This window comes from Vigna radiata, chromosome 8 (genome assembly GCF_000741045.1).
Source record: "Vigna radiata var. radiata cultivar VC1973A chromosome 8, Vradiata_ver6, whole genome shotgun sequence".
Lineage (NCBI taxonomy): Eukaryota > Viridiplantae > Streptophyta > Magnoliopsida > Fabales > Fabaceae > Vigna > Vigna radiata.
Window position 1 is genome coordinate 44625324 of NC_028358.1, and position 15582 is coordinate 44640905.

The 15582-nt window shown below is 31.4% G+C and overlaps 4 protein-coding genes across 4 annotated transcripts; 1 reads left to right on the plus strand and 3 right to left on the minus strand.

Moving 5' to 3' along the window:
• Positions 1 to 1065: 1065 nt before the first annotated feature.
• Positions 1066 to 2349, minus strand: LOC106771351 (GEM-like protein 4). The gene is made up of 3 exons (XM_014657320.2): positions 2074 to 2349; positions 1580 to 1857; positions 1066 to 1484 (listed from the first exon to the last, which is right to left on the minus strand). Exons 1-3 carry the CDS (start codon positions 2258 to 2260, stop codon positions 1311 to 1313), a joined length of 639 nt encoding a protein of 212 aa, XP_014512806.1. The 5' UTR covers positions 2261 to 2349; the 3' UTR covers positions 1066 to 1310.
• A 3324-nt stretch (positions 2350 to 5673) lies between these two features.
• Positions 5674 to 6765, minus strand: LOC106771419 (GEM-like protein 4). Its single transcript, XM_014657394.2, has 2 exons — positions 6499 to 6765; positions 5674 to 6408 (listed from the first exon to the last, which is right to left on the minus strand). The coding sequence occupies exons 1-2, from the start codon at positions 6629 to 6631 to the stop codon at positions 5960 to 5962; spliced, it is 582 nt and encodes a 193-aa protein (XP_014512880.1). The 5' UTR covers positions 6632 to 6765; the 3' UTR covers positions 5674 to 5959.
• Positions 6766 to 8971: 2206 nt separating this feature from the next.
• On the minus strand, positions 8972 to 10945 carry LOC106771086 (GEM-like protein 4). The gene is made up of 4 exons (XM_014656986.2): positions 10879 to 10945; positions 10169 to 10769; positions 9779 to 10053; positions 8972 to 9543 (listed from the first exon to the last, which is right to left on the minus strand). The coding sequence occupies exons 2-4, from the start codon at positions 10308 to 10310 to the stop codon at positions 9370 to 9372; spliced, it is 591 nt and encodes a 196-aa protein (XP_014512472.1). The 5' UTR covers positions 10311 to 10769; positions 10879 to 10945; the 3' UTR covers positions 8972 to 9369.
• A 196-nt stretch (positions 10946 to 11141) lies between these two features.
• LOC106771514 lies at positions 11142 to 14622 on the plus strand. The gene is made up of 2 exons (XM_014657507.2): positions 11142 to 11190; positions 14268 to 14622. Exons 1-2 carry the CDS (start codon positions 11142 to 11144, stop codon positions 14363 to 14365), a joined length of 147 nt encoding a protein of 48 aa, XP_014512993.2. The 3' UTR covers positions 14366 to 14622.
• The last annotated feature ends 960 nt before the right edge of the window (positions 14623 to 15582 follow it).

Genomic DNA, 15582 nt, shown 5'->3' on the forward strand with positions numbered 1-15582 from the left:
AGATCAATAGTGTGTAATCAAGAAAATTAATCAATCATATTAAACATTATAACAATTATCTTATATGAAAATTGTTTAATACCATTTTTAATTTTGTACGTTAAAGAATTTGAAGAAGAATTACGAAAGCGACTTTCATAAAGTGTCACTTTGCCAAACAACTTCCATCCTTTCCCAAGCAACAGTTCAGGTTATATGACTCAGTTCTGTCTTTCTGTAGGAAGTCATAATTAGTTATAAAGTTTATTATTATTAATAATAATAATATGTTAAAAAGTCGAGAACTAAAAACTAAAAAAAAAGGAACGAGTTGACTTATGGAACTAAAAATATTTAATAAAATGATTAAATATTTTTTAAACTTTAATTTTTTATATAAAATTAAAATTTGTTTTTATTTTAAATTTTGATATAATTTAATTATAATTTTAATAAATAAAATAATAAATATATAGTTTTTAAAAATATAGTTTCACTTTATACTTTTAAAAATAAATAAATATAATTCTTTTACTTGCATTAAGTTTTTTTTATGTATTATTAACATCGTTTAAATATTAACTTGAAACGTTATTAAATAAAAAAGATGTTAGCAATATGTTTAATCCTTAATAAAACTTAAAACTAAAAAATGAATGAGTTGATCTATGAAAATGAAAATATTTGATGAAATTAATCAATCAAGCGATACGCGTAAAATGATGTAAAATGAAATTTTATAAGTCTTATCAATTGAACTCAAGAAAGTACATACTAATTGATTGATGAAGATCATATATATTCAGGATAAGATTGATCTCTTGAGATAAATTAGAAATATAATAATACAAATATTAACAAATAAATTAAAATAGAAATAAATATGTTGTCTAGAATAAATTCACCACATAATATAACAAAACCTAATAAAATTAAATAAAATCAAATAATCATCAATTAAGAAAATAAACAGAAACGCAATACAGAGAAAGAGAGATATGAACCTTAATTTGAACATAAAAATTATAACCTTTTCACTAAATTATAAAAATAACTTATCAAAATGAAGAAGAAAAGACTACCGACACTGAGTTCTCTGATCGAGAAAATCATAAGTTTTCTATGATCTATGTTAGAAAATTTCAAAGAATCAACTTTTCTGTGTTCAACAACGCAAACCAAAAGATTAAAAAACCACCAGTTTTTTTTAATCATATATATCATTAACAAAATTATGTAAAATCTTTGTACATCTTGAGAAGCTTTGCAACTTCACAGAATAAGTGAAGAAGCAGATGGGACAAACAATTTTACTGAGGCAGTATTTTTCTCTAAGATTGAGAAACAGCCTGCTGAAGACATTTGAGAGCTTTCTGATAATGAAAGAAACCCAAGAACCAGAAATCGAAATCATCTACTGTAACTATTTCTATGTACTTCTGTGAAGGCTTTTCCGCATTCTGACTTTTGTTCACAGACTTTATCTTTTTAAGGGGAATGGAGACCTGAAATCACACAAAATTGAACTAAAACATCAGCAAAAAGTATGAAAAGAAAGATTGAAGAGATACTGCAAAGAAAAATTGATTAAGAAAATCACCTTATAACGGACTCTGATATTTTCTCCATCTGGGGTTGTGACCCTGATGGATCTGTCACTGCAAAATGCAACTTTATCACTCGATATGAAGAGAAGACCAGCCATAGGACCAGATGTGGTTGATAAGTAGCATTGTGATGCTTTCAACAGCTTCTCTCCTTCTGCAACACTAAACAGTTGCATGAACACTTTTTCTACTCCACCAACCTGAAGAATTCTTGCTCCCATACTCAATTTCCCTTTCACTGTATCTGTTATCTTTGGTCCAAGCTTCACAGCTGTTACAATTACAACAGGTTTAACCAATCAATAAGAGCTTTGTTTTGTTGTGACAGAAATGTTTGCTGTGTCTTAAGGTTTTCTGCCAAACATTATTATGACAGAAATGTTTGCTGTGTCTTAAAGTTCTGTGCCAAACATGAAACAGTGCTTGTTCTATGTTTCGCAATTGAGAAAAAGTGAGAATTGAACATAAGGTTTTAAAGATTACATACCATGCTCTCTAACTCTTTGCAAGAATCCAGATTTGTGATGTGTTCTACTTTGCTTTGATTTAGTGATAGACTTGGTGTATTTTCCACGAGCATCAGGCAAATAGTATCTCTTTGATGATTTCCCACCATGGTATGTGGAGGTGACAGAAATTCCATTAGCAAGCTCATGAACAAGAGTGGCCTTCATTTTGTTGTTATCTTTTGGGAGTTAAATGCTCTTCTTGAGGTTGTGAATAATATTCAAGAACTCTTAACAACTTTGGTTGATGAATCCTTGTATTTTAGAAGGGTATATAAATGGCCAAAAGGAAACAAGTTGACTCCTAACTTTTTGCTGGATGAGTCAGATATGGATCATCATGAAGACTAAAAGGAAAAAAGTAATTCAAAATTTGAAGATTTGCATGTTCGGTTGCCCCCAGAAAAAAAAAAAGAAAAGATAATGAGAAAGAAAGATATGTTATTTTTATTAAAGAATTAAAGGCAACTTTGTGATGTTCAAAGTATCCCTCTGTATTGATTCTGTTGAATGTCAATGTAAGATCTCTGAATATATAAAAACTTGAAACGTGATTGGACTTGAATAATTGGCTTTTAGCGCATTTGGATATTAATCAATCTAGGTTGGTCATTGGTTTGCATCATTTCTATATATTTCAAACTACACCTGTGATTTTTCCAAGGTTTATAGACAGAACCTGTTGTTCTTGTTTCATATGTCTACATAAATAATGTTGTCACGTTTACTATTTTTGGCTGGAAGTTTTGTGAATGAAAATGGTGAAAGAGAATAAGAGAAAAATTAATCTATCTACTCCATAAAAAGAAATTGTAAGGTTCGAAACTAAAAGCACAGGGCAATATTTTTCTGATATCTTAGGAAAATAATAATAATAATAATATAACTACCAACTGTTTAGCCTTTAGAAAATGCGACCCTTTTGAAAATGGGTGGAGGAAAATAAAATATTTTGGTCTGCTGAGACAGTGCCACGTGCATGATGACAAAACACGTCAATTGCCACTTTAGTTTATTCAAAAATGCAAATGGAAAGGTGTCATTTAAGCTTTCTGAGCTGGAATTTCACCTTTCTGATGGCAGACCTCTCTAAGTTTTACTATTATTAGATAAAGTAAAGAGAAGAAAACTTTGCACTTCCCACATTGTATTTAAATATATTTATTTTTAAGTCGTAAACGTGAGAACCTACATCAATTTAAGGTGAGTATTTTATGTCTGAGATGAATCTGGTATTGAAAACTAATCTCAGCAAGGTTTTTGAGGAATTCTGGAATGAAGATCTCAACTATCAAAATCAGATGGCTTCCTCTAACTTTTCAAGTCATATCATATATGCATATGAATAGAGGAGCATCCTTCAAGAGGATGAAAAATCATTTTTGAGTTAGTGAAGTTTAACTGATAAAATACATAAGCACTATTCAGTAATGAAAGTGGTTACTGTGCTTTATCAGTGGGTGAAAAGACTGTCATAAAGTGAGTTAGCTAGATGTTAAGTTCTAAAAGAAAAAGAATGGTACATGACATAGATAAATCATTTAGGTCAGATATATGAATTGATGTGTTGTTTTTTTAAGTCACTTTTAACCAAAAACTTAAAACAATTTAAAACTTTAAAACATTAAGTTTATGTTTACATGGTGTGGTGTTTAACTTGTCATTTTTATCTAATAGCTAAACTTAGACTTACATTTATATTATTTTCAAACATTAAGAAAAAGTAAGAGTGACTAAAGTTAGAGATGGACATCATGTGCTAGAAACAACTGGAGAAGACATACTTCAATGTTTTGTGGAAAAGGATATTATGGCCAAATCATTCCCACATCAGCTCATGTCCCACACGGAAAGCTCAGTCAGCAAGTTCCTTCTGTCATCACTTAATATTTTGTATTTTGAAAAGGAGAAGAACATCATGTCTTGTTACCTAATAAGAGGTATTAATGTTGTGTTGTGGCCCTGAAATTTGAGGAAAAAGATTCAGTTTATTATACCAGAATGTTGTTTAAATTGATGTAGTTCTAGTTTGTGCATGTTGTCAAGTGGTGTGACTGATAGAAAGAACAGCATAGTTGTGAAGTGGGTACCAACTAATGGTTTACAGGTATAAGAAGTTATCATTGATACTGTAAGATCCTTATCATGTGCCCACAAAATTAACTTTTGCACCTAACATACCCTTTTCAGTAACAATTTGTAGAACAATCCAATGCATGTTTTTATTTGATCCACTTGTTACACATGACCTTAGGATGTAAAAATATTTATATTTCAAATTCTATTTCTTGGATTACAATTTTATGCATTTTATTGATGGTTTTGGAAGCATGAATTTGGAAAAGGGAAGAAGAAAGTATTTCAAGTGTCTTAAATTTTGAACTTTGAAAGAGGAAAGAAGAAACAAGTATTTCAATTGTCTTAAAATTTGAACTTAGAAAAAAGAAAAAAGTATTTTAAATTTTGATTCCTAAATAATGTTATATTATTGGACATCGGTAAGAATAATTAATTTTTAATTTTAAGATTGTGACTCTCTTAATTAAGGGAAAACAAAAAAAAAATGAAAATTTAAACCTCACTACTAATTCTAAATTTTTCTATAATATTCATAAATAAAAGTATTAAGTGTTTGTAAGTTTAGAAGGCTATCTTAATCATAATTTTCATTAGAAAAAGTGCTAAATATAATATGGATTCTTATTTTAAGCTAAAGCCAATGGAATATCACACTATAACATGCTTATTTAGTAAGCTACAATCCAAAAAGTTAGGTAAAGGGAACAATGGACAAAAACAAAGTGGGGAAACTTAGTTAACTTTATTAGTATGGAAGTTCCAAATCATTCTGTTAAAATATAATTACTCAGTGTAATTTAATTACTTAGTTAACTTAATTACTAAAACTAATATTTATTTAGCTAATAAAAACATTTTCTAAAATTTGGTATGTCAACATTTATAGAAGTTATACAGAATTTATAATATTTGCAAACTTCAATATACAAAATGGACATATTTTATCTTTAAGCATCGTCCTAAAACAAATGAACAAAATTAAGCATGGCAAGATAAAATTAACAAAATCATGGTTTCTGAAAATTTGTCAAAAAAACTATAGTGTATATAACAGGTCCTTCTGTACAAGAACCAAGGTTACCAAAACTACCAAAATTCAAAGATAAAATATAAGCAACATTAAAGAATTAAATTGAACAAAATCTTGTTCACTATTTGACAATTTCATTTGTTTAACTTACTTAGAGGTTATGATATGTACCATAAAAAATAGACCTATAATGAATTTTTTCTTTTCAAAAATTATTTCTAATACATCAAGTAATCCAGGGAAATTTACAAATAAAGTGAAAATTTTTATAATAATTATCAAAATGGGTAGATTCTTAAAAGAAAAGGTACTTTTCTGTGTAGGTAATATTTGAAATCACAACTTCAAAATAGAAATTGTTGATTCAAGCACAACTTTTCATTCATCCAAGTTCTTTTACAACTTTAGAAGAAATTGCACAATCAGGATATACATGAATTGTTTCTTTAAAATGTAACAAAGAAGTTAAAACTAAATGTCTAATTGAGTCTGGAATTCATACAATTTGGCAGCTAACAGTTTTGTTCCATCTTTTTCAATGTGTTTTCTCTTTAATTTCTCCTATACTGTAATCTTGGTTCATTGGTTTCTAACATACCAAATCCATTCACTGTGATTGCAGGTCAAATGTAAGAGGGATATTTACAATGAAGTGAAATCTCTTTTATCAGAGATAAATCTCAGCATCTTTGATCATAACTGCCAAACTTTTGTTTGTTTCTTTGAGTTCAGATTCTGGATTTTGCTAGCCAGTATAGTTAAGCCTGAGAAACTGCCTCCTGAAGATATTGGAAAGTCTTGTGATACTTTAAGACACCCATCAACCAGAATTCAAAGTTGTCTTCTGTGACAATCTCAATGTACTTCTGTCTTGGCTTCTGCATATTTTCAGTTTGGTTCATGGATTTGATCTTCTTCAATGGAATAACAACCTTATAACGGATCCTCAACATGTTACCATTCTGAGTAAAAACTTTCACTGTTCTCTCACTGCAAAAGGCAACCTTGTAGGTGGAGATGAATAGAAAACCTGCTAGAGGGCCAGATGTGGTAGACAGATAACACTGAGAAACTTTCATAAGCTTTTCTCCTTCTTCCATAGTAAAAAATTGCTGAAACACTTTTTCGACTCCTCCAACTCGAAGAATGCGAGCCCCTAAGCTTATCTTTCTCTTCACAGTTTCAGATATATTAGTCCTCAGTCTCACTGCAGTTTCAGTGATAAACAGAATTAGATCTTCATGCAAAAATATTTGAGATGTTTATATTAATACATTTGGAAAAAGAAAAAACTTACTTTGCTTTGATGTTGAAGTTGAACATTGACATTGAGTTGCTGGACCAGTTAATCTGTTAACTGGCTTTTGAAGCTGACCATGTGTTACTGAAGTTCCAACAACTAGCTGACGCAGAAGTGATGAAGTCTGCATGTTTGATGACTGATAATTAAGGTTTCTGTTGTTTAATTGAAAGAATCAGCAGCAGAAGGTGAAGAAAAATGGTTGAACTTCTATAGGTTGCTATGGAAATTAGGTTCACTTGGTTTTGATGATTTTCTTGTGTTGCAAAGAGCTATTTAAAGGGATGAAAAGTTGAATATTTTCCTTTTGGAAGGATGACTCAACCTTAGATCATCAACCACGTTTCTGATTGATATCAACGCACTGACACAGTGGCATGGAAGAAAGTTCTTACAGATAATATTTTGACGTCATGGATTGTTTGGCTACTTTTAGAAAGTAAGAAGATTGTACATCAGCATTCAAATTAGCTTTTTCAAAACTAAAAAATCCTTGAAAGGTTGTTTTAAGAGGATACCATCATGTATCTTCAGGAGCAAGGCTGCATGGTTATTGATGGAAGTAAATAAATAAGAGTCATATCAACCATTGGAGCCATGCACTTAAAGCAATTAAACTGTAAAAGGTTGTTTGATGAAATACACCAACTAGTTGCAATACTTTTAATTACACCAACTTGCATCACCAAGGCCATTTCAGCTTGCCTTTTGCTGTTGTTCTTACCTCAAGTTGAGACCTCATTTTCATCCCACTTACACTATTACATTTGAGATAATGTCTGCTTTGAAACTCAGAGTTACATTAGGAAATGTTCTGAAGGATTCATTATGCAGATATTATATGTATGTAATATGAATAACATCAACTTAAAACCTCAAAACACTGAGTTATGAGTATTCTTTTTTATTTGATGTTTAATTTTGTCACACTTCTATTAATACAAGATTTAGATTTATATTTAGATTATTGGAATAAGTTCTTAAGTCTATCTCATTGCCTATGTGAACTTTTTGCAAAATTAATGTAAATATTATATAATTTTTTCTGTCTATAACAGGAGGTTGAATGAGATACTAGATTCATGAAAGAATAATGCTAAAATAATGTTAAGACTTTATGAAAAGTTCCAAGTTGGGTATTGCATAGGGTGCATATGATGTCCACAAAGTAGGCACTAGATAGGCAAGCTGACATATATGCTGACATGGAGACAACACAAAAATCTCTTTCTTTTTCAAGGGGAAAGGGATCATTCCATTCCCCAAATATAGATTATGCTTTATCTTATTTTCAGTGATTGACTTACCATTGAAGAAATTGATGTCATTAGTCTAAAACCTCGCTCTGATGCCTTTGGGGGTTTGAATCTAAACTTCAAACTGAGGCAGTCATTAACAAAGCCATCAGTGCTCTTTGTTGAGTCAAAATATATCCAATCATAAAGTGAGAATGCTGACAGGGCTGTGAGTGAAGGGATGATTAAGAGAAAAAAATGGTAAATCTATATGGAATGTGAAATTGTTTCATGTTTAAGTCAGAAATGAAAAGCATATGTAACAGCACGTTGGCTTTGAAACTCTTGTATCAGAAGAGTTTTTGACATCCTCACAGTAATGAAAAGCATTTGCAGAAATTGTTTAATGTGTAAAGGTGATATGTATGTACTATATATATTTCAATAAATTTTATTATATTCGATAATATTACATTATTATTTATTTTAAGAAAAAATAGAATATTTAAAATTTCAAAAGTCTCCATTTCTATGAGAACAATATACAATAAAAATGAATGCTGAAAAGGTCAGAAGAAATATTAAATTAAGTTTTGGATTTTTTTAGTAATAGAAGAAAGGAATGCTCTTTGTAATACTTATTAAAGTTTGGATATGTAAAGTCTTGCCTTAAAGAAAAAAATAAATATGAGTAACTTGCTGCTACAGTTCTTGTTAATGTTATTTTGGAACAATTATTTAACACCAATCCAAAAATATATTCCAAATATTTTCAATTTTAGAGGAAGGAGGAAAGTTATTTTTCATACATACTGTTCCAGTAAAAAGCTAAGTTCTTTACATATTACAATGTTTTGGAATTAGGCTAGTTGGTCAGACTCAATTCATGAAAGTGTAACAAAGAACAAGTTAAATATTAAATTAAAAAAATTCAAATACATTGATAAAGAAGTTCAACTACCTGGATTTTATTGAATCCTGACCCTTTGGTGGATGACTCAACCTTAGATCATAAGATAAAGTTGGACAGAGTAAAGAAAATTCTATAAAAAAATGATCTATACTTGCCATTCTTAACCTAAAATATATTGTTTTTTGCTATCTCGGTCACGAAGGTTGAATGAAGATACCAAATTTATTGATTATGTTGTAAATCGATTCATGCACAATCGAAGTGAAGTTCACATGACTGTTGTCTTCTTGGGAATTTATAGTATTTGAAGTCAGAACGTGCAAAGTTATACTAATAGAATTAATTTATTGGTTGACAATGTAAGATTTTTTACAATCACTGTACATAATCATTAAACTCCTGAATAGTTATACATAAATTTGACTAAAAGCTTATAAATCAATGTGTAATTGACCCTCAAATTTCTCTCTGTTTTTCCTTCACAGAGCTCTAAGAAAAGTTTGTCCCTTCCGCAACAAATGATGTTCCAAATGGTGAATTCTTGGATTCACAATGAGATTTGTTGTCATCCATTCCTATTTACAATGAAGTGAAATCCCTTTTACCAAAGCACAACATTTTCAATGACAGGATTCAAATTCTAGCTTTCATCTTTTGTGTCTGTTTGTCCTCTCAACATGAACCTTCGACTTTGAAAAGTGGATTTTGCTACTCAGCTCACTAAGCTTGTGAAAGTGCCTGCTCAAGATATTTGAAGGTTTTCTGATATTTTAAGACACCCATAAACCAGAAATCAAAGTTGTCTTCTGTGACAATCTCTATGTACTTCTGGGTTGGCTTCTGAACATTTTTACTTTGATTCACACACTTTATCTTCTTCAGTGGAATGGCAACCTGCATATTTCCAAATATACTTCAGAACTTCAACAAATCTTGGATAAGGAGGAACAGAGAAATTTGAAGATGGCTATGATAAAGTTCTTCAAGGAGAAGAAATCAGGAGGTAAAATGAATAAATTTTTTGTAAGTCAAAAAATCAACTTGTGCATTTTTACTGAGAAGAAGTTAGTTAGAGAACTACCAACAGAAGGTTAAAGTGCAAAAGATTGCTTTGAAGTTCGTCACTAACCTTATAACGGATCCTCAACATATGGCCTGTCTGAGTAAAGACTTTCATTGATCTCTCACTGCAGAATGCAACTTTGTCTGTGGATATGAAAAGAAAACCTGCTAAAGGACCAGAAGTGGTGGACAGATAACACTCTGAAGCTTTCAAAAGCCTCTCTCCTTCTCTCACGCTAAAAAACTGCTTATACACGTTTTCCACTCCCCCCACTCGAAGAATTCGAGCCCCTAGGCTTAACTTTCTCATAACAGTTTCTGATATATCTGTCCTCAGTCTCACTGCAATATCAGAGTAGCATAAATAGAATCAGTTCCATCCACCAAGCTAAACAATTTCAGGTATATGTAAATAAGTCTTAACAAAGATGTTTGTCAGTAAAGAAGAAAAATTTACTTTGTTTTGATGTTTTGGTTGAACGTTGGCATTGAGTAGCAGGACCAGGCAAGTATCTGTTAACCGGTTTTTGAATTTGATCATAAGTTGCCGAGATGGCTGGAGTTCCAACAACTAGGTTATGAAGAAGTGAGGTCTGCATGTTTGGTGATTAGTGTTGTTACCAGATTTAGCCTAACAGTCTCCGAGGTGATAGCAGTTTCTGCTGTATCAGAGAAACCAGGGTGAAAGAAGCTCTAGTAGATTTGTATGGAAGATATGTTCACTTGGGTTGATGGTTCCTCTTATTCTAAAGAGGTATTTAAGGAGATGAAAACTAGGAGGTGAATCTCACCTTTGGGGTGATGACTCAACCTTAGATCACCATTTGATAGATGTAAAGGCATTGGCATGACAACTTAAAGGGAAAGTTATTCAAGACAATATTTTGATGCATGGATTGTTTGGCTGCTTTCAGGAAAAAGTAGCACAGCCAGTCAACCTTTTCAAAATTAAAAAAGGAGTCTTAAAGATTAATTCTAAGAGGCTTAGAGAAAGGTTTGTATACCTTCAAGAGCAAGGTTCCATGGTGATTGATCCAAGTAAGGAAATAAATGCATTCCTGCTTATAGTATGTTGCCAAATGTTATCACACAAACCAATCTATAACTGCACTGTTTTGGAAACATGTTTGGAAATCAAGCAAGAAAAAGTAAATGATGAATACACACCTCATGTGAGGATGTGTCACCAGAGCTTTATGAGTTGGCATTTGAACTTTCTGATGGCATATTCTCTTGTGAGGAAAAAAGTAAAGAGATGATGAAAGTTTATCGGTTGAACTACCTAATTTATACCATTTATTGCAGTTAACATATACGCTTAATTAACATATTCCTTTGTCTAACACAGGTCAAGATTGAACTAAATTCATGAAATCTCAATGCTAAAATATTGTTTAAGACTTCTTGTGGAATTTCAAGATGGCAATTGCATGGCGTTTAAGATTCACGTACACCCTTCAACAGTAAGCATTAGGCAAGGTGACTGGACATGTGCCAACATGTGATGTGGGAGACAACAGAATCAGCAGAATCCTTGTTGCTTTTTCTCAAGGGAAAAAAAAGGGGACCATTCTCTGTATATAGTTATATCCCTTTATCTTGTTTTTGAGTGATTGACTCATCATTGAAGAAATTGATATCATCAGCAACTAAAAGCATTGTGCCCATGCTCTCACGTGGTTTGAGACCAAACTAAATCTCAGACAGTCATTTACGAAGCCATCAGCTTTTCTTGTTGGGTCAGGTGCATATATCATAAAGTGAGCTGCTGACAGGGATGTGATTATGGTTAGGGATAAATAATGTAAAAGAATATAACAAGGGAACGTGGAATTGTTTATGACAGAAATGGAAAGTAATCTGCAGCCGCATGTTGGCTTTGAAAGTCATGTGCTTAGGAACAGAAGAATGTTCGACATACTTCAAAGCTTTGTGGAAAAGCGAATGGCCAAAATCATCTTCTTCAATTGTTTCTATTACACTTGCTAAAGAGGAATTAAAGTTTTGTGCTTTGAAATTTGGAAGGAATGATCAAATTCAATGAATTGATATACATATATTATCTTTGCATCATTATCTAGTACTTTCCAGTTTCAGTTGCTGGCGTTTTCAAATGGGTACCTACAAATGGTTTACATGTATAAGAAATTGCAGAGAATCGACCATGTTCTAGAGCTTACTTCCTTTTGCTTGAGAAAAATTGACTCCACTGAAAATTGTACACCAGGATGGAGAATTGTCCTTTTTCTTAAGAGTTTGATTGTAGTATTCTTTAAGTTTAAGGAGTTTTACGTCTTCAATGCATTACTATTGTAGATATTAGGATAACTTATTTAAATCTGTTTTAAATATTTCTATTTTTAGAGAATGGACATTCTTTTGTGTATTTGTTCACTTATGGAAGAAGTTAACAAATTCTTCTTAGTCAGGAGGTTACATTGTCACGATTCAGTCCCAAAACAAGACCAAATGTGTAGACTGCATGATTTGGACCAACTTATCCCGTTTCATATGTTGTGAGATCAGTATTAAAACTATAATAAGTAGCACTGCGAAATATAAGAAATGAAATCAAACAACGTTGTACCAAAACAAGTGAAATAAGGAGCACTGAGAAACAAAAACACTTAGAACAAATTCACAGTAAAATAATTAAGTTCAAATTTAACTTATGAACTGGATTAAAAGAATACAAACTCTAATGCAATTTTGTAAAGAGGTTCTGAAAATATTTACATGATCAATTTAGAAATGATTGAACAAAAAATGTTCTAAAGTTGATCCTTAACTAGTTAGCATTAAAAGCCAGTCATGCGGCTTGTCTTCTGCAATAAAGAAACACCAATGATGAACTTTTGTATTCGCAACTGGAGTCCACAATATGCTAGAACCAATTCTACAATTCAAATGGCACCTCCATTTGCTGCCACAGACTAATTTGATGCATCCAACACAATGGATTGTTTTATCAAAGACAGTCCAATATCTTCAATAGTAACTGTCATTTATCATGTTTTTTAGCAGCTCTGGTATTTCAACCTCAAACAGTGGTTGTTACCACTCAACCAAGAAGAAAGTCTGCTGAAGATATTTCAAAGTTTTTGGATATTTCAGGATACCTATAAACCAAAAGTCAAAATTTTCAGGCCTTGTTTCATACTCTTGATAAAATATATTGGACAGATAACACTTGAAAGCTTTCAATGGCCTCTCTCCATCTCACTGAAAAAGTGTTCAAACACTCTCTCACCTATGCCCTCTTGAAAAATATGAGCCGCTGAGCTTAAAATGTTTGCCCCAGTCTCACTGCAATTTCATCTGATAAACTGAAGGAAGGAGAAATATACTTGCACTTTCAAAAAAACCAGTCCTTGAATGAAAATCAGGCACGGTTTTCATAAATCCTTCACATGGAAAGATGTCTTAGACTTACAAGGATACTGGCAATGTTTTTGGACTCCTTGTGAAAGACTATGTCCCTTATAGTATTGAAAATTAGATCTTTGTCAGGAAATGAAAAGAAATTTTTACTTTGCATTGAAGTTGTGGTTGAGTAGTTACATTGAGTGGTATGATCAAAGTATATGTTAATGGACTTTTGAAGCTGATGATTTTGTGGGATGACTCAACCTCGGATCATCAGCAACCTTGATTGGTAAAAAGGTCCTGACAGGATAACCTTAACGACTGTTTGTTTGGTTGCTTTTTTCTCTTAAAAAAACAATGTCAGTCTGATTTTAGAGGTCCAGACAAATGTTTTTATATCATCGGAAGCATGATTCCACAGTGGAGAGCAAAATTGTTTTGGAAATTAAACCAGAAAATAAATAAAAGATGGAGCACCCTGATTAGCTGCATTACATCATCTCAGTTGAATCTTAGTGCTTTTTTTCTGGATCTAGAGTATAATAACAAGCAATATCATGTCATAAAGTGAGCTTGCTGAGAAGTCATGTGGTGATAGTGGTAAAGATGAGTGTTTAATATAATCAATGATTTGTGGAAAAGAAGATTGGCAAATTCTTCATTAGGGTGTGGTAGTTGTACAGTTTCATGGAGATATGAAAGAACTGTTTGCAGTTATAAGTTAACTTTACGAATGATGCTTTACACCTTCGTTACATCATTCACTTAAAGTAACTTTAATATGAAAGAAAAAAAAAAGTTCTTTTAACAACTGTAGGATTTTCACAATTCATAAATAAACAAGATACATTGTAATAAAGGCACTCAAGTATGCCAAGCTGAATAAAAATCTAATCTAATTCAAATATACCTTTAAATCAACCTTAATCTGTTATTCCAATATACCTTTAAATCAACCTTAATCTGTTTCAAATGTACCTAGCAAATTCAATTAATTGTTTCAAATGAACAAAAAATATAATATAATATTTCTAGTCAAACCAACTCCAACAGCTTCTACCAACTAATACATATAACCCACACAATCAGAAGATTTAATATTATTAAAATTTTAAGTAACCCATACAAATTGAATATATTTGAACCAAACAGATAGTTAGACTTACAATAAACTTAAACGAGAATTGCAGGACTTTACCCCAAAGGGAGCCCTTCCAGAAATTCTCGAAGGCCTAAGCTGAACCCAGGCCTAAGAGGGGGTTTGGAAATAGTTTTCAACCAGCAATAGACGCGCCTCGGTTAGAACCTCACTAGCTGCGTCATTGCCCCAAGCGCAAAGATACTTTACTAAGACCACTGCAATCTCATTTTAATGTAGCTTCTGTCAGTTTCAATTTTTGTTTTAATCCATGTGGGACTTGAGCCATTGCTAACTTCAAGTTTGTAAAATGACTAGAAGATATTTTGAATTCTTGAGGTTCAGAGACACATACAGCAGAAATTAAAGCTAAAGCTGTATTTGACCTGAAGCTGATGAAAATGAGAAAAACAACACAATCTCTTGCTTTTTTTCCTGAATATGATTGATTCCCTTATCTTCAAATGATTAACTCATCTTTGAAGGAAACACATATAATGTTCTCAATTGTATATTATGCAACATTAAAACTTTTTTTATATTTTGTTTTAGATTATTCAACCATTGAATTCACCCATTATAGATGGGCTGGGCTAAATTTACAATTTATAAGCTCATCAAATAGGATTGTTTCTTCGTCTACTTTGCTTTTTTCTTCCTACACCCCAATACAATATATAAATCCAAAATTATTTCTAATTAAAATCACAATAAAAAGTTAAAAATTACGTCTGCACCATATTTTTTTAATCATTTCGTTTACAGATCCAGAAAAATCTTTCAGAATATATATTTAAAATACATTCTCGAATGAATATTCAAAAATATATTCTAAAAACTATATATATTTTAGAATACACATTCCATCATTTGGCTTCAAAAATATATTTCTTGGACTTCTCTTCACATTATGGCCAAATCTTTCTTCCTCATTCATCTTCTCCTCTCTAGCTTTAGCCACACCAACATAATAAAAGTTTTCAAAGGAATTGTTGCTAGTCTATGTTTTGTATTTTGGTATATCTATTTCTCAGTTACATGGTGTTTTTTTTTCTTTCATTATATTAAATATATTTTTAGTGTATGGAATGAAATTAGATTTTATTTCTATCTAAAATTTTTGATATTATACAGTCTCTAATAATTTAAAACAAAAGAATATAGCCATTGTCATTAATAATGTTAAAGATTATTGATATGACAAACATTGTTGTCATGTATGTCCATGTAAAGCATATAAACATATATATAGAATTGTCAAAATAGGTCACACCAGGTCAATTGACTCACTACGAGTTCAAGTCGGATTGGGTTTAAAAAAATTGTATTTTTTATGCGAGTCAGATTTCAACTCGGTTCATGCGAAT

Excerpts from the sequence above, each read along its gene's own strand:
- LOC106771086 (XM_014656986.2), bottom strand. The coding sequence starts at position 10,310 with ATGCAGACCTCACTTCTTCATAACCTAGTTGTTGGAACTCCAGCCATC. Across the intron at positions 10,054-10,168 it reads AACCAAAACATCAAAACAAA|TGAGACTGAGGACAGATATA; the intron begins GTAAATTTTTCT and ends CTGATATTGCAG. Across the intron at positions 9,544-9,778 it reads TGTTGAGGATCCGTTATAAG|GTTGCCATTCCACTGAAGAA; the intron begins GTTAGTGACGAA and ends GGAAATATGCAG.
- LOC106771514 (XM_014657507.2), top strand. The coding sequence starts at position 11,142 with ATGGCGTTTAAGATTCACGTACACCCTTCAACAGTAAGCATTAGGCAA. Across the intron at positions 11,191-14,267 it reads AACAGTAAGCATTAGGCAAG|GACTTTACCCCAAAGGGAGC; the intron begins GTGACTGGACAT and ends CGAGAATTGCAG.
- LOC106771419 (XM_014657394.2), bottom strand. The coding sequence starts at position 6,631 with ATGCAGACTTCATCACTTCTGCGTCAGCTAGTTGTTGGAACTTCAGTA. Across the intron at positions 6,409-6,498 it reads AACTTCAACATCAAAGCAAA|TGAGACTGAGGACTAATATA; the intron begins GTAAGTTTTTTC and ends CTGAAACTGCAG.
- LOC106771351 (XM_014657320.2), bottom strand. The coding sequence starts at position 2,260 with ATGAAGGCCACTCTTGTTCATGAGCTTGCTAATGGAATTTCTGTCACC. Across the intron at positions 1,858-2,073 it reads GCAAAGAGTTAGAGAGCATG|CTGTGAAGCTTGGACCAAAG; the intron begins GTATGTAATCTT and ends TAATTGTAACAG. Across the intron at positions 1,485-1,579 it reads ATATCAGAGTCCGTTATAAG|GTCTCCATTCCCCTTAAAAA; the intron begins GTGATTTTCTTA and ends GTGTGATTTCAG.